We start from the raw sequence: 23,068 nt of genomic DNA, 5'->3' as shown, positions 1-23,068 counted from the left end.
AATTAATTGGAAAACAGCTGTTTTACAAGAAGCCTTGTGGTTTGCTGTTTACTCTTTGTGCTTCAGAATGCTCATACTGCTTCTCAGCCCTGCAACCATAGGTTTTTTATGACTTGTTGAGATCTTGTGACTGAGGGCTTTTCTCCTTCACAAGTTGCAGGGGAGGATCAGAGGAGGACTGTTATTCTCAGCAGGCTCCCAGGGACAGAGAGGCCCATTTGGTTCTCAAAGAGGGGCTCTCCTACCGATCTGGGCTTACTGTATTTTTTATTTGTGTATTAGTTGCCTCCCTAACCAGTAAACTCTTACAAGCAGATACTGTCCTCAGCACCTGCCAGTAACTGGCCCAAGGCAGGGACTAGACACACATTTGTTGAAGGGAGGAAGAAAATTCTTTATTCTGTTGAATGGGTTTATGTTTAGTAGAACAAGGTTTGTGGTACAATATGCATATGATGCTACTTTTTCTCAGTGCTTCTATTAAGTGTAGTAAAATTTGATTTTCCCTGAAATATGTGAACTTTAAAATGTTGAAGACTATTTACAATATCATTTTTCTTTCTTGAAGTAAGATCTTTTTTTCCTTTGAAGCCTATCTCATTCTCGGTAACATTCAATGGCAGAAGGGCTTAATTTTCATAATGCAGACATGGCCCACTGACAGTGTGAGTGAGCAGGTTGAGGACTGCTGAGCTAAAGAACTGAAGGTCTCTTGAGGTTCAAAGCTGTGTACATCCCTGAAGGCCAGAGTCCTTGTGGACCAGGCAGCATCATCAGTCAGCTGTATGAGATGCCTTCCTCTCTATCCATGTTACTGAACCAAACTTGGGTACTCTCCCCCCATGCGCAGTAAAGCCAATCTACTGACATTGGGTTGTGGTGAAGGAAAGTGCAGTGTTTATTGTAAGGCGCCAGACAAGGAGTCCTGGAAAGCTAATGCTTGAAAAGCCCAAACTCCGCGATGGGTTTCAGCAAAGCAGTTTTAAAGGCAAGGTGAGGGAGGGTATTTCTAGGTCATGTGATCAACCCGTGTCCAATTCTCTGATTGGTTGATGGTTAGGTAACAGGGTGGTGTCACAGGGGTTAACATTATCCATCTTTAGGCTCTAGTAGGCCTGGAGACTATGTGCTCATGGTCATCAAGTAGTTAACTTCCATTTGGTGGGGTTTTTCTGCATCTGTAAAACAACTCAGGAAATGTGCATCAGATACTGTTATCTAGGTACTTCAGAGAGGAGCGAAAGCAGAGGATATGAGGGGAGGGGGCTGTCCCTGGAAGGCCTCATAGGGTCCTGCTTGGTTACATCCAGAACACGGAACGAAGGACCACTAATGTGGTTGACATAGGCTTGGCCCACTGACCTGGCTTTGGCATTATAACTATGAAAAACAAAAGCAAATGTCTGCATGATGGTTTGTGAAAAGTCAAGAGCTTTTGTGTGTATTAGCTCTCTGCCTTGCTGTCTCTTGATTTTTCCTCGCTGGCTGTGCTGGGCTGATCAGTCCCATGCAGTATGTCCTGTCTGGTTTGCATAAGACCTTCTGTATCATGCTGCTTTAAGCCTCAGGTCTTGCACCGTGATACAGTCCTGCAAAGTCCCAGCCTCATCTGTGCCCCTCTGCTCCGTGCTCCCCATTCCCTATACCTGTATCTGCTTTATTGCGATGTGAGTTATTTTCCCTTTGACAAAGGTTGCTGTGTAACCTCTTCTATTTTTTTCTTCTGAATTTCAATAAAGAGAATTTGATAGAAAGTTGCAGAAGGAAAGATAGTCATATTCACTTTGATTAGCTGGAGCCATCTAGGTAAAAGAGATGCCTAAGGAGAGACTAAGAAATTTTGCTAGTAATTAGCATAGGAGAGGCCACAAAGACTTGGAGACCCATTGTTTTAAAACCCTGGAACTCTACTTACATCTTGGACAGTCAAGTAGGGAATAAATAGCAAAGGGGCATTCTTATCAAGGCTCCCATATATAATTAGTATGAAAATAAAACTGAAGAGGCAAAGGGTACAAATTAGTGAGAATTGACACTAATATCAAATTTATTTATAAAATTTATTATCAAGTATCATTTTTATTTATAATGATATATATTTCATTTTTTTGAAATTCCAATTATGATAATGAATCATTTGTTTCAGTATAAAAAAGAGGAAGAACCTGTGTGCCTCACCCCAGTTAAACATACTTGAGTCTTATTTCTGTCTTTTCAAACCTATTGGCCTTAGATTATTAATAGTGGCAGAACCAAATGTTTGACTGTCCCAAGGAGTGAAACTAGATCATTGATGATCATGTGATGCAATTTTTCAGACCATAATGAACAGCTTCATCAGGCACATGGCATGAGTGATCACTCATTGTAATGTTGTATGCACAAGGGAAATGCTTTATGGTGGAACACGATTTTAATCAGATGACTGATTGTAAATATGCATGTACAGGGAAGACTTTTCAACTTTTAAGACTGTGTTAACATTTGCTCTGTGTTAAATTCCTGTGTTTTGGTGGCATTTTAGGGGTAAGTATTGACTTGTTTAATTGCCTAGTTCCCAATCCCAACCTTCTGAGGCCTGACCTACTTTGTCGAGGTTCCTGAAACACTGAGTATCTTGGGTCCAGTTTACTTTATAAACAGAAGCTGAGGCCCATGTCTCTATATATCTTCCCTGATGGGGGAATAAAAGGCAAAGATCAGATATTCTCATTCTCTATTTGGAGATAATTCGGTAGTCAGGTTGTCAGGGGCAACCTGGGCAGAAAGGTCAGCAGGGCCGTATCAGCAATTCCATGGGGGTATGTTTTCTCTCCTTTTATCTTGTTGCTTCTGGTTGCCTTCTGGGCATCATCACTGCAAGTGCTGCCTGGGAGAGAGAAGAGTACGTCTATCACCATCTCCTATGGCTCTGGAGCCAACTCTCCTCCTACTCAGCAATATTTTAGATTCCAGCCCATAGTGATGTTCTGTGGGGGTCCTAGTAACTGGCTTCCAGGGGGAGGAGCCTAAGTACCGTGGAATTGACATGCTGCCTAGATGGCACTTCCCACCCTAGATGGGCCAACTTCTATTTATCCTACAAACCCCAGCTAGAAAATTACCTCCTCTGGGAAGCCCTTACTGCATGCCTCCCCTGCTGTTATAATGTAAATACCTGTTTTGTGAGCGGCTGGACACTGTGTTTGTTTTTTTGGGTTTTTTTTTGGTTTGTTTGATTTTTTACAAGACCCTGTCCATCCCATCAGTAGGTGCTTTAATTTTATTAATGTGAGGGGACCCCCTCTTCCATAGTCCTACCTCAGCAATTAATATCCCCTATTACTATGTTTCAGGTGTCCAAACCCAGTGTATTCTTCTTAAGGATAAAAAAAGAATCTGTCCTAGTCCAGAAATTACAAACACAATCTTTTGATAAGCATATCTCATTTGATTTATAATATATGTCACTTTAAAAGCCCTGAATTTTTCTTTTCCTGTCTTGCCTCTAGGTTTTTCTGACCATTTTCTTTCTTTTTTTGTTTTTTTTAGATTCCATATATATGTGTTAGATAACGGTATTTGTTTTTCTCTTTTTGACTTACTTCACTCTGTATGACAGTCTCTAGGTCCATCCACCTCACCACAAATAACTCCGTTTTGTTCCTTTTTCTGGCTGAGTAATATTCCATTGTATATACGTGCCACATCTTCTTTATCCATTCATCTGTTGATGGACACTTATGTTGCTTCCATGTCCTAAAGTCCTGAATTTTTAATGAGGAGATCTGAGTTCAAGTTGAAGTTGGGTTCCTTATTAACTATATAATTGTAGGCAAATCATTTAACCTTCATTCATGCATTTATTCATTCATTCACGTATTTATTGAGCCTGTGGGCCAAGCCCTGTTAGGCACCCTGCATTGGCTTCCTTAGCTAGCAAATGGGCATAATATACGAGCCCTAATTTTCCTTACAGTTTGTTAAGAACTGTTTGTGACAGTGCTTTGTAAATGTAAAGCTCTATTGAGACATTATTTATTATTATTTTAATGGACAAGGACTTGTGCATTAGGAATAGAACAGAACAAAGAAGCAGAGAATTGCTTCTTTAGTAGAATTTGTTGTAGCCACATCAGAAAAGTGTTATGGACATATCAAAGTGCAACATCTGGGGTGGATCAGACTTAATTCTTTTTTTTTTTCTTCCTTGCTATCTCTACATTTGAAATATAATCCTGAGAACAAGAATCCCATTGGCTTAGCCTCGGTGTCTTTCCTATCCTCCTCAGGAAGGCAGAAACAGGAACTGACTACCTCACTAGAACTGGACACAGTGGGTGAGAGGGAGGTCCCCAGAAGGACGTCAGACTTCCCCCAAAATAAACAAGCAAGCAAACAGAAGCAGCAAATGTCTACCACATAACTCTTATCCATTTTTCTCTCAACGGATGACTTTGTCTCATACTCTGTTAAAAGACCTCCCTCTACTAATTCTGCTGGCTTCTGCACCCATCCCTTGGCACAGTGGAAAATTTCCCCCCAGATAAACCAAAAAAACACCTCTTACCCTTCTGAAGCTATGACCTTCCCTTCTCCCCTTTAGGACCACACTGTATACCCAACATGGGAGTTATTTATACCCACTGTCCCTGCTTCCTCTCCTTCCCATTCACTCTTCACTCTGGCCTGGCTTCCATTTCAGCCACTCAGTGAGACTGCGCTGGTCCAAGCTGCCAATGACCTTTCATGTTGGCCAGTATGTCTAGTGGATAGTTTTACATGAAGAAATGAAAAGCAAGATGAACTTAGATCACCATGCACAAAAATTAACTTCAAATAGTTTAGTGACTTAAATATAAAAGCAAAATTTAAAGCTTTTAGAAGAAAACATAGGAGAAATATCTTCAAGACTGTGGGTTAGGCAAAGATGTCTTAGCCATGACACTGAAAGCATGATCCATAAAAGAAAAGTTGATAAGTTGGACATTTAAAAATTCAAAATTTTTGCACTTCAAAAGACAATTTTAAGAAAATAAAACGACAAGCTACAGACTGCGAGAATATATTTTCAAGTCACACGTTGGATAAAGGACCTGTTTCTAGAATGTACACAAGCGTAGGAACTTAGCTTTCTTGTTCACTGTTGTATTCTAAGCATCTTTTGCAGTGCATGACATTTGGAAGGGGCTCCATAAATATTTGTGGGATAAATGAATGAATATAAATAGCACTCATGCAGTTTGGAGAAGAGTTTTTAGGAACATAATAAAGACTGAGGAGGAGAGAAAATAATCTTGAACATTTGTAGAATGCACTTGTACCCACTACATTTATTCCTTTTTGGCACTGTAGGTATCATCATCTCCATGCCACAGTGAAGGAAACTGAGACATGCAGGGATGATTTATTTTTTTGCCTGAGGTCAAATTATATTAAGTGGGAGAGCCAGAGAGCAGACCTTGAATTTCTAATTCCACATAAAGAAACATGGGACGTGGTTTCCACTGTAGTTTAGGAAAGCTCTTCACTCCCAAGCCACTTATGCCTGGCACTGTGCCTTCTCTTCTTGTCTTTCTCCAACAGTATGAGATGTCCAGATCTCTAGGCTTTGGGGTTATTTTCTCAGAATTTTCTCCCTGATAATCTGATGGCAGACACACTTGTCTGATGCAGTGAAAAGCTGTCATGTGAAAACCTGGCACTAGCTTTCACTATGTTTGTTTTTGAGAATTTGTCCTCCCAGGGCTACAGTTCCCATTTTCTACCTTCCCGTCAAACTGTATTTCACCAAACATGTTTTGGCTGCCAACTGGGATCTGACTGGCCTAACTTCACTTTCACTTTTCCCTGTTTTCCCCACATCACTTTCTGTTCGTGACTGTGCAGGCTCTAATCTCAAATTGATAGGCAGGTTAGATCCAGACTGGACCAGACTGTGGAAGAGCATAAGAAAGTGAGGGAATGGCATGCTGCAGACTCTATACACGTGACGTTTACAGGTGGCGATAGAGATGGTGTGACCTGATGCCAGTTATTATATGATGTCAACAGGAAGCCTGTTCTAAGTAACAATATTATGTCCTGAGCATTCTCAGAAAATAAAGACGCTGATTGAGGCCGAGAGGAGGGCGGTATTGTGACACTTTGAATAAATTAGAACTGGGGTCTAGGGGACCTGGACTGTTAAGCCTCAGCTCTGCTGCTCATTGTGTAGTTGTGTTTCAAATTATTTCATCTTCCTTATCCTTTCTTTCCTAATCTGTCAAGTGAGGAGGTTAGAGCCGATAAACTTTAAGGTCTTTTTCACTCTTTGAAATTACGTTAGGTAGCCCAACCAGAACTAGTCAGGGCTTCTTGAGTCTGGGTGTAAACTTTATTCTCCTAGTGATCTGATTTTGTTTTTACCTCCAGCCCTCTAAGTCAGTCTGCAAACTTCCCAGGTAGGAATGTGAGAGCTAAACTTTGGCAGCCCACTCATGGGATAAACAGGTCTGGAGATGAAAAACTGTGAGGATTGTACATTGAAGAAGGCGAGGCAAGGATTGAGATCTGAATATGGTACCTCACCAAATACTGCCCCGCATGTGTCATGCTAAGTGGCCATAACAACAGTGGTTCTAAACCAGTGGTCCCCAACCCCTGGGCCATGGACCACTACTGGTCTGTGGCCTGTTAGGAACCGGGCCACACGGCAGGAGGTGAGCGGCGGGTGAGCGAGCGAAGCTTCATCTGTATTTACAGCCGCTCCCCATCACTCACATCACCGCCTGAGCTCCGCCTCCTGTCAGATCAGCGACGGCATTAGGTTCTTACAGGAGTGTGAACCCTACTGTGAACTGCGTGTGCAAGGTATCTAGGTTGCGCACTCCTTATGAGAATCTAATGCCTGATGATCTGAGGGGGAGCTGAGGCAGTGATGCTAGTGCTGGGGAACGGCTGCAAATACAGATTATCATTAGCAGAGAGGTTTGACTGCACAGAGACCATAATAAATCAATTGCTTGCAGACATATCAAAACCCAATCAGTGAGTGGCAAGTGACAACAAGCTCAGGGCTCCCACTGATTCTGCAGTATGGTGAGTTGTGTAATTATTTCATTATATATTACAATGTAATAACAATAGAAATAAAGTGCACAGTAAATGTAATGCACTTGAATCATCCTGAAACCATCCCCCACCCCATCCCTGGTCCGTGGAAAAATTGTCTTCCATGAAACCGGTCCCTGGTGCCAAAAAGGTTGGGGACTGCTGTTCTAAACCATACCTCACTGATTATATGACATTTGCAGCTTCTGGCCACAGTTCATTGCTTTTTTTTTTTTTTTTTTTTAAAAAAAACTCTAGCTCCCAACCAGCCAAGATCAGCCTGGGAGAGAGGACCAGGACCCCAAAAGGCAGGCAGCCTGGCAGAGCAGAACAGATCCTGGATCTAACTGTGGGCTCTGGTCTGAGTTCTGCCATGGACATGCTGTGTTGGCCTGACCCTTCCTTTTCTCAGAGGGCGTTCTCTGTGCTCTGTGAGTAAATGTAAGTGCACACCACTCTGGCAGGTGGTACGAACCTAATTTTGATGCACTGTGAGGCCCCAACAGGAACAGCAGTCAGAATCGTGATAAATAAACTGTCAGGGTTGCAATGGAAGCGTTAGCCCAGGCACAGTCTACTAATTTGCTCATGGTTATCAGACACGAGCTACTGCTATGGAAGTGAGGCTTCATACTTAGAGATGCTTCCTGAAAGTGACTGAAACAGGGAGTCGGAAGCCTGAGGCTAGGTGACAGCTTTAAGTTCATCCATTCTGGTTTTCTATCTGATGGTTCAGTCTCCTCTAAACACCCTTTTAACCCATGCTTGAACTCATCTTGTGATGGGAAATTCACTGCCTTGTTAGGATACTGCAGCTTGTTCCAAATTTCCCTCTCCTCTATCAAGCTGTTGCTGCTATCAGGTGATGTTCAGACAACAAAAATGTCCATGTCACATATGCACACAGGAGATTTCCCATTTTTATTTTCCTTAAGGAACCAGGAATAATATGCACAGGACCACTGCTTCTTATGTCTCCTCATAAGGATATCTTGGTTTACTGTGAGCTGGTAGCTGTGAGAGATTACTTTCTTAAAAGGTGATCAGAATAATGGTGCTATAGTTTGGTAGGTATCTTATTTCAGGAGAGAAGCCCCATTTCTATCTGTGGGTATTTATTTTATGTATTTACATATAGTAATGGATGTGTTAAATAATTACTTTTGAGCATCTGCTATCTGCAGTGTACTATGCTAAGTGCCAGAGCAGGCAGAGGCGTTGGTGCCTTATTACAGCACATCAGTCACACGTTGATTTGTTACCCATCTGGGTTCTTGGACTCTTTAATCAATAGAAATTGATAAGAGGCCAGACGAGACATTCAGGCAAGGCTTTATTGGGACTCCTGTTGCAGCACGAGGGGGCGAAAACAAGTAAGAGGTTCCCTTGCTCGCTCCCGAGGAGGGGCCAGCTGGTCCCTTAAATGGGGTTAGGGTTGGGGCGGACCGGTGGGTTGGGCTGGAGGAGTGGCTTGAGCGATCTGTCCATCCCCTTGTGGTGCTCTGAGAGTGTGTGGGGGGAGGGGATCGTGTGCAGTGTCCTGCTTTTGCTCCAGGCACCTCAGAAGTGGCAGTTGGGTTTTGGCCTTTTTGTGTCTTGTTCATAATTTGCCCCAGCTGTGCATGCATGCGTGCATTTATTTTTAGTCCCTTATAGTCTCTTTGTATTCTGTTGCTCAAGGAGACGTTTGTCCAGGTACAAGCATTGCAGCAAAGAGTCCCGGGTCCCAGGTCCCAACCTGTCTCAGATTCACCCAACAGATACTTACTGAGAATCTACTTGGTGGCTGCCTTTGGTTCTTGCCCTTAAGGAGTTTGCAGTTCACCGAGGGAGACAGTGTTTGATATCGATCACACTGTATTGAATTATTATTGTCTTTGCCACCTCTTTACTAGGCTCTGCTCTCCTTGAAGCGGGGGGTTATGTGCCATGCATTACTGAATCCCCACCACCTGGCACATTGTAGGCACAAGGTAAATATTTGTTAAATGGGTCAGTAGCTAAATGCATGAAGGGAATAACACAGACTTTGGCATCTGGTGCTCTGAGCTAGGTCTTGACTCAGCAATTTGCCAGCTAGGTGGCTGGGGATAAGGCCATGCAGCTTTATGAAATAGGGGCCTATTTTGCAAGGTGGTTGCGAGGATTAAAAGAAGGAATACACAGATTGCCTAGCAGTGCCTGGCATACAAATCTAAAAAAAAAATAGTATTCTCTTCCTACTCTAGCTCCCTTAAGGCACCTTTTCCATCTATCCAGGAAAACCAAGGAGAACATATTTCTAGAGTTCACTGGTTTGCTTGTGTTTTGAAATTAAAGACAAAGCCCCGCAGGGGAGACCCCACCCCAAACCCTTTGGAAGGAGCCCAATTCAGCTTTTCCATGGTATAGAGGAAACCCAGAGTGTCACTTGAGGAAGATGAAGTTCTGGAGATGGATGGTGGTGATGGTTTTACAACAATGTGAATGTACTTAATGCCACTGAACTATACACTTAAAACTGGTTAAAATGGTAAATTTTATGTGATGTATACTTCACCACAATAAATTAATACAACAAAAAAAAGAAAAAAATATTGCTGTGACTTACAGCTCTCACAACATGTGGGCCATTTTTAAGTGTAACGAATCACCGGGCCATTCTCATTCCCTTAATCTTCATGTGGGTCACCAAGCATTATTGAGGTGGTAGTTCCCTAAGAAGCCAAGACTTTGAGGCTGCTTGGTTTGAAATTGAGTGATAAGAGGCGCTCACACCTATTTTGCAGGTTATGTTTCCCTTTCCTTTATTTGCTCCACCCTGCATGAGTCTGTCAACAAGTCTTTTTGACTCTACACAAAATCCTGTTGGAATCCGTCCCTGTCTCTCCTCTCTTGTTTCCGGTATTTCCATCTGGGGGCTGAGCCCCCATCATCTCTCACCTGGACTGCAGTGGCTGTTTAAGTGGTCTCCCTGCCCTGCTGCTTCTCTGACCGTCCATTCTCTTCAGGACACCCAGAGTGTTCTTTTTAATATGCAAACCAAAGCATACCACAGCTCTACCGCTGGAAGAATGAAATTTAACTAAAGGAAAAAATACCACTCCTCTGTTCCTATCAGTGTTAAATTAAAACCCAAACTCCTTATCAGGCTTGCACAGTCCTTTCAGATCTGGTCCCTGCCGCCCTCTCCCAACCTCTGCTGTCCCCGCCTCCCCTCGCTCACCATTCTCCAGTCACGCTGGCCTTCTTTCTCCATCTCTCACCTGCCCATTCCTTCCCAACCTGGGCCCTTTCTCTGGATGTCCTACTGCCTGGAACACTAGATCCTCTGATCTTTGCATAGCTGGCTCTTTCTGACCATACAGATCTCAACCCAAATGTCACCACCTCAGAGAGCCCTTCCGGGAGTGCCTGTATGGCCTGTCCCTCTGTGCTGTCACTGTGTGTGCATTCTCTGCCCTCTGCTGTTATCTTCTGTATATAAGTGCTTATTTGTTGTTTACCTCTTCCACCTAGAATGTGAGTGCCATGAGAAGTAGGTGCCTTGTTATGTTACCCTCCCCTGCATCCTCAGGACTAGATCAATGCCTGGCCCATAGAAGGCCCAGATGGAATATCTGTTGAATGAATGAATATCAGATGAATTAATGCAGCAAAGGATAAGATATGTTTACCTCTGAAATAGTTCTGTTTTTGTCCTCTTACATTTTTCCTGTCACGTTTTCTGATGCAAATCCCCATCCCACCCTCACCTCGACCATCTCCATTCTACTTGTTTCCAGGTAATTATTAACCCTTTATAGCAGGGGTCCCCAATCCCTGGGCCTCAGGCCAGTAGCAGCCCACGGCCTGTTAGGAGCCCGGCTGCACAGCAGGAGGTGAGCGGCTGGTGAGTAAGCGAAGCTTCACCTGCCGCTCCCCATCGCTCCCCATCACTTGCATTACCGCCTGAACCATCCTGCCCCCCCGCCTGCCCCCCGGTCCTTGGGAAAATTGTCTTCCACAAAACTGGTCCTTGGTGCCAAAAAGGTCGGAGACCCCTTCTTTATACTGTTCTCCATCCTAATCTTGCCTGTCACAAGGATGCTGAAAGTCCTCCACTTGTCCCAGCCTCAAATTCCATCCGCCACCAATCACACGTGTATGGGAAGAAACAGTCTGAAACACAACCTATGTCACAGTCCCTCACTTCTGTACATTTAGACCCTGACTTTTAGGGCCGCCATAGCTACAGGTGAAGCTGGGTGTACACTGGTGTGTATTGGTGTGCCAGTATGAGATGCTGGTCAGGAGCGGGGCAGGCAGGGTGAGGCTCCCCGTGCCCCCAGCCCTCACCCCCACACTCAGCTTCAAGGCTCTTTGTGGGACACTGATCCTCCGGCTCGCCTGCCTATGCCCCGAGCTTGGTGCTCGCCCCTCAGAGTTCCAGCCCTGCTGCCGCCTTCTCCAGGGCTCAGGCCCTGCCCGTGCCCTTGATTAAGTAGCCTCCCTTTCTGGGCTGCATTGTAAGACAACTTATGTCCTTTTTAATGTGGCTTGCTTCTCCCGCTGAGTTATTGGGAATGGGGCTGCCATTAAAACAACTCTTAAAAACTGGAGGAAAGGAGACTACTATTTATTGAGTACTCGTGGTGGACCAAGCACTGTGCTAAGCCCCGTATCTCTATTTTCTTGCTTAATTCTCATAACCTCCTTATGAGTAAGGGATCTCTATTTTTCCCAGTGGGGAAGCTGGAGCCCAGAGAATCGACACAACTTTCCAGAGCCTGGCTGACTCTAAGAACCGAGGAGGTAGGTGGCGCCTGCAGAGCCGGTGTGCTAGAGGGAGCGAAGCTGGTGGGCTTGCCCGGAACAGGGCAGCCACTTTGGGGGAAGCAGAGGTCAGGTGGAGGTGGAAAGGAAGCGCTGATTTAAAATCAATAGCCATTTTCAATTAGTAATAATGAGGGGGCAGTGAGAGCCTGTGCTTTTAGTGGGAGGAGCACGTAATTCGTGGCTATCAGGGCTCAGTTTGACTCCCAGCCCTGTCCTCTCCTAGCTGTGAGCTCTGTGCCAGTTACTTAGCCTCTGCACTCTAGTTCCTTCACCGATAAATGGGGATGCCAGTACCTACCTCGCCGGCAGCCACATACGTGCGTGAGTACTGAACAGAGTAGTTGCCACCTTCTAGATGCTAAGTGAATAACAATTTCTATGAATATTATTAGGTTTTTCATTGTTGCTTCAGGGTCTTCTTCCCCTACCGCACCTCTACACTGAGGGTCTCTGTGATTCGTTTCATGTCTGTTTCATCCTCTGATTCCTGGAACAGAGTCTGTTGCTGGTGTAATTGAAAAGACAAATCTTTCTTTTAATCCATACATACTTCTACCGCCCATATTGCTGTTCTGGCAAACATACAATTGCTGTCTGTCATATGAAGGTTTTACTTATGTGGCTGAGCAACGTAGCCTTGGTTTTGGTTGAGAGGAGGGATCATTTCTGTTTCTGTTTCTTTTTTCTTTTTTTAATCTGTGTTAAATATGATTATAGGAATTGACCTTATCCAGGTCAATGTAAAATCAGCTGAAACCAATCAGCTATCCCTACAGGTATATCTCCCTCTAGAGCTCTGTTCAGAGGCTTATGAGTAGATGGAATTTACGCACAATACCTTGACTTTGAGTTTCCCTGAATTATATAAGTATTTCAGGTAAGTGATATAATAAATGAGGTACCTCATATTTTGGCTTTGTTTCTTTATTCTCACCTACCCTGTGTCTATAATCTATAAACAGATGCTTGAGCGCATGAAAGAGTCTTGTCATTTAAAGGTATCCCACAAGGAATCTTACTTAATATCTATAATCACGTGCTATATGTCAGGGACGGTGGGGTGCCAAGTAGGCTGAGATGTTCCAGGGAAAGGGCTAGGGTGGACCCGGATGCTAGGGACAGTCAGGGCCTGCCTGGGCAGTTGGACCCCACTCTAGGGGGAATTTCTGAGTCCACTGCTCACTGTCTTTAGGGACAGAAGTCCCTCGGGCTTTCCCCAGGCTGCTTGCTAACTGGGGAGGCCAGTCCAGTGGGTGGCACATAACCACCACCATCCAGGTGTTAGGAGTAGTGATTATACCTGGTGGGCAGCACCATCATGACGCGGGCCACCCAGTCTTTTTACTCATGGCCAGACCCAAAGGTGAGAGAAGGACACCGGCTAAGCGGGCAGAGGTTTAGGGGGAACAAGCATGCTCATTAGGGCAACCAAGGCAGTCCCACTCATATGGACTGAGCCAGTCTGGTGGTGTCAGAGGGAGGCTGTGACTGAAGGGGTCCACTACCGCCCAGGGCCTTCTGGATGCTGGTGTGACGCCCAAGCACAGTGCAGGCTCACCAGCGAGTGCGTGGAACTGCCTTCTCCCTTCCCTGCTAGAGCGGACCCGGATATGGGTGGGTCGTTCTCTCCTGCGAAAAGCTCCAGGGACTATGGCCGGGAGGAGATGGAAGAACAGAGCTGACCTTTCCCCACCCCTCTTCTTCCCTCTGGCCAGTGTGGATTCATGCTTTTAAATCATAATTTCATTTATGTTTGAGTAAATGAACATCAGAGACAACTAGTGTTATAAAATGACTCCCCTTTTGGAAAAGTGATGAAGTTCACTTTTCTGGCTTCTGTTTCTAGAGAGAGAGAGTTTAGGCTTGCTGAGATACTTTTGCTCTCATGAAGCAGTGGTTCTGCATCAGAATCATCTGGCGGGCTTGTTAAATCTAATTGCTGGGCCTCATCCCCAGAATTTCTGAATCAGTGTGTGAGGGTGGGGACTGAGAATTTGCCCAGGGAATGCTGCTGTGGCTGCTCCAGGGGTCATACTTCGAGAACCACTGTCATGGAGTAATCCATATATTCACCATGTTCCAAATGTGAATGATATATTTTTGGTCAAGTCCACCACTGCTGTGAATATCTTCTATTGATATGCTTGTCTTTGTCTCCCTTCAACAGGTATTTTGACGTTGGACTGCATGATTTCTTAGTTAGGTAAGCCAATAGTTTTTATTTTGGGTATCATTGGAATAGCGTGTCTATTATGGAATACTGAGATGAAAATAAAATCCCTGTGAAATATCTTGATAAATAATGGCAACCATATATTTGAGAAGAAAACACCACTAGCACTGTTTTTTGTGCCTCCCAGAATCACACAAGAATATCCTTTTTAAACAATCAAAGGAATTTATTTTTAAAGGGGTTTGTATCTGAAATGATAGTTACCCAACTATTGGGCTACTGGAAAGACAAATAGAAGAGTGAAGAGGGGACTTTCCTGGTGGCGCAGTGGTTAAGAATCCTCCTGCCAATGCAGGGGACACGAGTTCGATCCCTGGTCTGGGAAGATCCCACATGCCGCAGGTAGCCCCCGCTCGCCGCAACTAGAGAAAGCCTGTGTGCAGCAACAAAGACCCAATGCTGCCAAAAATAAATAATAAAATAAATAAATAAGTTTATAAAAAAAAGAAAAGTGGAGAGAGCCAGCTTGCATTCATACATTAAACAACCCTCTTGATCAATTTTCCCTCCGTTGAATTTAAGCTTTTTTTTTTTTTTTTTTTTTTTTTGCGATACGCGGGCCTCTCACTGTTGTGGCCTCTCCGTTGCGGAGCACAGGCTCCGAACGCGCAGGCTCAGCGGCCATGGCTCACGGGCCCAGCCGCTCAGCGGCATGTGGGATCTTCCCAGACCGAGACACAAACCCGTGTCCCTTGCATCAGCAAGCGGACTCTCAACCACTGCGCCACCAGGGAAGCCCCTAAGCTTTTGAAACTGAATCCACTAGTTGTTTCACAATCATGAAGATACAGTCTTGTTCATAATTGAAAGAGATCACAGATGGCAGTTTATATCCTAGTATATTGGTGATTTTTACCAGAGTTGGCTTATGGGACATATTAATTCCAAATAGCTATTAAATCAAACAGAGGTTAAATGGAAATATACCAGAAGATTAACAGTGTTAGTAATAATATGCACGATATTTTTCCTGCTATAAACTTCGCTATACTTTTTAGATTTTTTATTATACTGAGCACGTATTTATTATTCTAATAATGGTGGAAAATGGTCATTAAAAATACCTATCAAAAATATATGTGGGGAGCAATAATGGTTGCTGAGGGACTATAAGCTAAGATCACAAGGAAACCAGACATCATGTAGTGTGATTTACTTTCTGCAAATATGTAGCTCTAAATGCTGATTAATTCTGAGTCCACTAATAAACAGTATTGTAAATCACATGTGATTTCTGGGTAGATGTTATAATAGTAGTTCAGTTCTCCACAATGCATGGCCATCTCCCTGTGGTTAAGATGCTGTCTGAGGGGACATGTACATCTTTGGCATCACCTTGATCCTAAACCAGCAGCATTTCCTCTGTGACAGATTGCATATGGTGGTGTTCCGAGCAAGGCCATACATACCTTGTCCTTTCTCTAGGTCTTTATGCAAGGCTGTGCATGGAAATCTCCTTGGCCTACCCCAGACCCAAGGAATCTGGATTATCCTGGCTTTCTCCAGGATATCACACACAGAAGGCTGTGTGTAAACAGTTACCCTTGACACATCAAGGGTAAATGTATTTTAGTAGGAGGGTTAAAGGGCCAATGGTCATGGGAAAGGCAGGCATGAGAATTCTATATCTAAACCGATCAGAAAAACTGTCTGGGTGTACTTCAGGGAGTTGTTTGGATTTTTTGAGTTAATGTCTTTGGTACTTTGTATTACTCCTGTGCTACTGTTCACATAATTGCTGTGGTAGCTGCAAGTTTGTACTTTTCTTACTTTCTCTAGTAACTTTCTTGAGGGCAGGGAACACCCCTCAATCATCTTTCCATAATTAAACTGTATGGAATCAACCTTCAACAAACATTTGTGTATGGGAATGTAAATTGATACAGCCACTATGGAAAACAGTATGGAGGTTCCTTAAAAAACAAAAAATAGAACTACCATATGACCCAGCAATCCCACTACTGGGCATATACCCAGAGAAAACCATAATTCAAAAAGAGTCATGTACCACAATGTTCATTGCAGCTCTATTTACAATAGCCCGGAGATGGAAACAACCTAGGTGTCCATCATCGGATGAATGGATAAAGAAGATGTGGTACATATATACAATGGAATATTACTCAGCCATAAAAAGAAATGAAATTGAGTTATTTGTAGTGAGGTGGATGGACGTAGAGTCTGTCATACAGAGTGGAGTAAGTCAGAAAGAGAAAAACAAATACTGTATGCTAACACATATATATGGAATCTAAAAAAAAAAAATGGTCATGAAGAACCTAGGGGCAGGATGGGAATAAAGACACAGACCTACTAGAGAATGGACTTGAGGACATGGAGGGGGGAAGGGTAAGCTGTGACGAAGTGAGAGAGTGGCATGGACGTATATACACTACCAAATGTAAAATAGATAGCTAGTGGGAAGCAGCCGCATAGCACAGGGAGATCAGCTCCGTGCTTTGTGACCACCTGGAGGGGTGGGATAGGGAGGGTGGGAGGGAGACACAAGAGGGAGGAGATATGGGGATATATGTATATGTATAGCTGACTCACTTTGTTGTAAAGCAGAAACTAACACACCATTGTAAAGCAATTATACTCCAATAAAGATGTTAAAAAAAACAGAAGAACCCAACCAAACAAACAAAAAAACAAACATTTGTGTAGAAGTGACTGAATGAGTAAATGAATGAAATGAGGCAGAAAGGACACAGAGGGTGAGGATTAAGAAGAAGCTGTTCATTTATTCAACAGATAATTATTAAGCCTACCATGTGCCACTTCCTTGGTTCCATCTTGGGAATACCACGGTGAGGAAAATAGACATTTGATTTAAAGCTTTCCCTGAGCTCATCTCTGGCCAGCCTTGTGGTTTGAGCAACTTGAAGTGAGGAGGAGGGTGGTCTGCCTCTGGGACCCCTCCTCCCTGTCCTTCTTCTGGGCTCCAACCGTGTTTCCTATGTTGGGTGCGGAGGAGGCAGAGGGAAGGGTTAAGTGCCTCTAACGTAACTGGAACAGATGCTGGGATGCCCTGGCCCTGGCAGGAGGCCCTTATGGGTGCGTGCTAGTAAGATGCTCAACTAGTCACCTTAATCGGTTGTTCTGTGAACCAAGCTGAAATGGGGCTTCTTTCTGCCCTGCTATCTTCCTGAAGTTTTCCTTTCTTTTACTCTGGTAGGGGCAGGACAGATCAACGTGCCCACTGTTATCCACTGTGGGAGTAGAAGTCTCCCCTTCTTGCAGGCATGCCCAGTCTCTGGATGAAGTCTCTTCATCCCCTCCCCCAACATACAGCAGCACTCCCCATTAAGCCAGGAACCTGGGGGCTCGAAGGAGTCTCTTCCTCGGTCCTCTTACCAGCTTGGGGATAGGGTGGGGCAGGGCGTGGGGTAGGGAGGTGGTTGGGGGAGCAGTCAGTTCTCCATCTCTTAGTAATCCCAGGATGGGGTGCAAACCCCTTTGTTTGCAGCTATCTTTAGAAAATGGGTCCTTTCTGCTCCCAGTTTGGGAGGTCATGCCTGGTGGGGACTGAGCCCTGTTGATCTTTGGGCACCTTAGTGAGAACTGTTTCATCTGCATGTCAACCCCAGAAGCCAGCGGGGTTGAAGAAGGGTGTGGGCACAATGAAAGTGGGAGGTGAGGGAATGGCAGCCACAACTCCTTTAAGAAGTTAAGCTGTGATAGGGAGGAAAGAAAGGCATGGCAGCTGGTGGAGGAGGTGGTTTGAGTGGGGATTTTTTTTTTTTCTTTTTAATTGGAGGAGCTCTTGTATTTAGCCACCAGAAGGTCTTAAGTGCCCTTTAGACTTAGAGAAAGTGTCTTCAGTTGGGTGGAGAGAAGCAGCACACGATTGCCGGGAGAACGAAGAAGCAAAGCAGTGAATGGTGACTTAGTGACTCCAGTGGGCAATGGCGCTTTCCTGGAAGTATACCGCTGGAGAGCACCTTAGAGGTTGGAAGAATGTGGGGTCGTACTTGTGGGACCCTTCTTGTTCTGTGATGGCCAGGAGAAGAAAATATATTTCCCTTTGTAAAAGAGGAGATGTTGGAGAAATTGGCATAGTTTTTTTTTTTTTTTTTTTTTTTAAATTAACTGCATTTATTGGCTCCAGTAAACTCATAGCATGTACTCTGGGTTGTCACACTGTATTGAGTGCTTAGCGTTTGGAAGGAAAGAAGCTGCAGCATGCCTGAAATTAATCAGCTGCATCTTTTACGTTGATGAAAGCAATGTCGACTTCTCTGGGATTACATCAGTTTCCACAAAGGCAAGAGCCCTATCTGTGATCTCAGCCTGGGCAACTGCAGGGAGGGACATGTTTCCTTTTAAGTTGTTGGAGTGCTTCACTGAGCTATGGGGCAGGAAGGCGCTGTCACGTTTAATGAAATGTGAGCATTTTTGGTATTGGCGTTTTATGATGACTGTGGGAAAACTCAGTGTGTTCAGTCCTTCTGCATCTGATAGAAACCAAAGGGAAGACTTTCAGGAAACAGTAATCACAACTCACTTAAGAAATAGCCTCAGAAGAAGAGTATTGGCTGGAATTCTTAATGTGATGCTACAAAAGAAAAAGGAAAAAAGTGACCAATCTAGGAAAAGAGATTACAGAAGAAACCAGCTCTTTGATTTTAGATAACAGGATGGCTTGTTTAAATTTAGCTTAGTTAAGTTTTGGCAAGAAAGTAGAATTGACTAGTGATGTTCGGTTTGATTCTTGCTGACCGAGGCGTATTTCTTTTTACCCAGAATTGTAGCCAGCCCTACCCCTTTTATGAAAGGTGTATTATAATTGCTTTGTACCTACCTCCCTGCCCCCTTCTAAGTTCCTCAGGTTGGGGAATCGGTTTAAGTAATACAGGATGCTCTCGTGACTTTTAAAAGAAAGCCTGGAGACATCCCTCTTACATATTGTCTGAAAGATAAAATTTGTCAGTGTTTTTTTTTTTTTTTAAACAGTTGCTCCTATGCTTATGCATGTAAAAAACAGGAAAATATTCACCTGTGTTTTCGTCTTATTTTCTGTATTGTTTATATTTAGCTATTTAATCCATTTCAAATACATATTTCAAATAAGAATCTAACTTAAAAAAAAATAGCAGGAATTCCTTGGTGGTCCAGTGGTTAAGTCTTGGTGCTTTCACTGCCGTGGGCCTGGGTTCAATCTGTGGTTGGGGAACTAAGGTCCCACAAGCCTCGTGGCACAGCCGAAAAAAAAAAAACAAAAAAAACCGCAAAATAAATTTTCTTTACCATCACTTTCCCTTTTTATTCTAAAGTCCATGTGTGAGTGCATCAGAGCCATTACTTTTGTCCTTAGGAGACACTGTTTTGATATCCTGTCAGGACCAGCAGAAGTGCAGTGTGGCGGTGATGCCATGGGTACTTCTTAGGCAAACAGAAAAAGGCAGTGAGCCTCAGGCATGGCCCTAAAGCTATTTGAGAAGCTCTCTGGAGTTAATACACTCATCAGAAGATAAATTCCTTTGCATAAGCAAACAGATTCTGCTTAGAGAATGTTCAGTATAGTGCAGATTCAATCCTGTACAAATGCTAATGTGTCCATGAAACAGCACAGCTGTGCCCTTTTGAAGCGTGATTTGGTTCTGGTGAGAGAGAAGGTAGAATGGGCCAGCTGCTCACTTCTGTAGTGTCTTTTGCTCTTCTTCTAGAGGTTGATCCTGGGATCCCACCATGGTCTGGAGGGTCTTTGAATTGTCAGAGGGCAGCACATTTCAGTGATGTGTGAATTAATGGTTCACTGAATTCTGAAATAAGCAAAACGGTTTTTGGTTTTCCCTTAGTGACAAAACCAGCCCCACAACAGGACAGAAGCTTCATGAATCACAGGGTAGTTTTTCTCCACCTCTATTCTGAGCACCCTGAAGTTCACCACCACATTTGCTATAGTTAACGGTGCTGATAAAGAAGTCATTTGAAATATGTCTTGGATTGTGTGTTGTCCAAAATGTTCAAAAGAGTCTGCCTTGCATCTTTAAGAAGTCTAGTAGTCAAAAGCGAGATTCATTTCGGGCTGAAGGCGTCCTCCTGAGAAGGAGAAGGAAGAGTGCTGGGGATAAGCCTCTCTCTTTCCTGTGTCTCCTCAGGACAGTTGAGACCTGCTTAGGCTCTGAGCTGCTCTGGAAGCAGAGACATTGAGGAAGAATGTGGGCATTTAGTAGCTTAGAAACAACTTAAATACATACTTGAAACCATTATGTGTATATATATATATATATATATATTATATATATATACATATATATATATATATTTTTTGCAGTATGCGGGCCTCTCACCGTTGTGGCCTCTCCCATCGCGGAGCACAGGCTCCGGATGCGCAGGCTCAGCGGCCATGGCTCACGGGCCCAGCCGCTCCGCGGCATGTGGGATCTTCCCGGACCGGGGCACCAACCCGTGTCCCCTGCATCGACAGGTGGACTCCCAACAACTGCGCCACCAGGGAAGCCCTATGTATATTTTTATAGACAAATATAAAAGGAGGGAAGATAAAACAAATATGTATCTATTTTTCAGCACACAGAGGTGATAACCCAGAGGCCAAATACCTGATTTGTTACATAGGATTTTGAATTTGTTATTGTGTGACTATAACACAGAAGTCAACTTTTGTTTGTCTATGTAGATAATTTTTTAATAGTGGTATAAAAAGTAAATGAGCTGATTAAAAAGCTGCCCCCACCTGAGGGAGCCTGAACTCTGCATTTCTGCCCCTGATTAGGCACTGCTGATCCCCTCTTAGTGGCAGTGGGAGGAGAGATGTGGCACTTGGGTCGGAGCCACCAAGTCCCCTTGGTCCCTGGCCACTGCAGACTCCTCTCCTTTGCAGGGACTGCAGCCTCCCAGCCTTCTTTTTAAAGCTTCCTTTCATTCAACTTGTGGAATATGAAACCAGCAGCTCATGAGCTGTGTGGTGTTCCAGTAACAAAGTGTTTTCAGTAAAAAGCGAGGAATATGTGCGTGAAGAAAGCCAGCTCCCAAAGGGGCCCCACAGAGGCAGATCATAGGATGCAGGCAGGATGCTGAAGAGAAGGTGACTGCAACCACCGTTGCTCCCGGGCCCCGTCAGCTTCCAGATCCTGTTGAGTCTGTCTCCTCACCATCTCTCACATCACCCTTTCCTTTGTTTCTGGAGGGAAGATGCGCACCTTTGTCAGTAATTTGGGCTTCTTACCTCATAGGGCTGTAGTGAGGTTTAATATTGTATGCAAAACACTTAGCTCTGTGCCTGGAAACAGTGGGGACGTAGTAGGGGTTAGTTTTGTCCTTCCCCCTACCCCAATTCACCTCTGGAATCAGGGTAACAGGGTTTGAGTCCTGGCCCCTCTCCTACCTATGTGACTTTAGGCAGCTCACTATCCCTTTCTGAGCCCTTGACGACTTACCTGATGTGTCTCTCCCTACTCAGAACCAGTCAGTGATTCTCTTTCCTCTGTCAGAACCAGACTAATGCCCCCCCCCCACCCCGCCATGTCCTGGGTCCACCACAGTAGGTCTCAGGCTCCCTTTCCATCTCATCTCACCATTCTTCTCCTTTGGGTCACCGCCAAATGGGTCTAAATGCTGCTTTCTGTCTTTCCCCCATTCCTTGGCTTCCTTTCTTGGCTCATGTGTTCCCTGTGCATGAAGTGCCCACCCTGCCCCCATATCCAAGTCCTGCTGCTCTCAGGTCCATCTCAGATGCGACCTTCTCCATGCTCAGCATAAGTGTCTCCATATTGGGTCCATTGTCTTGTTTTTAATAGGCTATATGTCAATTATATCTCCATTTAAAAATAATGTAATATTTATTCCATTAAAAAAAAAAGAGTAGAGCAGTGGACTGAGAAAGTTCCTTTTCTTGGTGACAGAGCTGAACCAGTATCTCTAGTCTGACTAACCCAAGGACATGGAGTGTAGGGAAGTGGCCGCCTGAGCATTTGGCACCATTAATTTAAAAAAATGTTTAATGAATACGTTTTATTTCTCAAAAATTTAACATGACTTAGTAACCATCTCCTTTTTTCTTTCTTTTTTTTTTTTTTGACTCGTGAATTTGTTTTTATTTTTATTGGGCTATAGGGGATGGGCTGGGAAATATCTCTGTAAGTTATGCCCTACTAGGGAAATGTCCATTCTAATTTTCCTGGGATAGCTTTCGGAGCTTTTTCTTTTTCTTGGAGCTGCTGCTCTTGCTGGCAGCAGCCTCTTCAGGTTTACTGCTGAGAGGCTCCTCCTTGAAGAGAATTTCCTCTTTTTCTTGGGGACCCTCTCGTTTCCTGACTCTTCAGGGTCACTATCTGGTTCCTCTTTGGGGAAAGATTTCTTCCTCTTGGTAAGAGTTCCACTGCCAGCTGTCTCTTCAAGATCACTACTAACCAGCTCCTCCTTGGAAAAAGATTTCTTTTTTGGGGGTTTGGAGGAGACAGATGGGTCTTCCACTCCATTCTCCTGAGGAGCCTCCTGGGGCTTTTGCTTCTTCTTCTTTTTGGGTCTTGCACTTGTCTCCTCACATTCCTCCGGGGTCCTACTGCTGTTTTCTGAAGATGCCAGGGCAACCGCAGTCAGCCTTTTCTTTTCCTTCTTCAAGCGTTTCTTCTCCTGTTTCTCCAGCTTCCTAGTAATCTCAGCAGCCGCTTTCTCTGCCTGAACCATTGCCTCCTTCATGACATCCAGATTCTATTGTGGAATCTCTCCAGTCTCATAGAACAGCCTCTCCTCAACTTGTTCTCGAAGCTTCTCCCCAAATACACTGGTAGGTACCTCAGAGAAGCAATCGATTCGTGAGGCAATACTGCATTTGTTTGCCAGGTATCGGGAGATGCGGCCTTTGTTCTTGGCAGCTGCTCGGCCAATGAAGGTAGAGTGGAAAATGAGTCCCTATTTTGGGGTGTTACCCCTTGTCTTCAGGGCTCTGGAAAGTTGGTCCCTGTGCTGGGCCCAGGGAATCACTCAGACACCAGGACTGGC

General features: G+C 44.2%; 1 protein-coding gene across 1 annotated transcript in view; it reads left to right on the top strand.

Moving 5' to 3' along the window:
* Positions 1-23,068, top strand: part of HHAT (hedgehog acyltransferase) — a gene marked incomplete at both ends in the record, with an annotated part of 362,271 nt that overhangs the window by 192,668 nt on the left and 146,535 nt on the right. Inside the window, one exon of the mRNA XM_079697991.1 lies at positions 14,036-14,071. Within this exon, the coding sequence (XP_079554117.1) occupies positions 14,036-14,071 (36 nt within the window). The remainder of the gene's footprint in view (positions 1-14,035; positions 14,072-23,068) is intronic.

This window comes from Hyperoodon ampullatus, assembly GCF_949752795.1.
Source record: "Hyperoodon ampullatus genome assembly, chromosome: 2".
Classification (NCBI taxonomy): domain Eukaryota; kingdom Metazoa; phylum Chordata; class Mammalia; order Artiodactyla; family Ziphiidae; genus Hyperoodon; species Hyperoodon ampullatus.
Note: the sequence above shows the minus strand (reverse complement) of the source record. Positions and strands in the feature narration are given on the sequence as shown.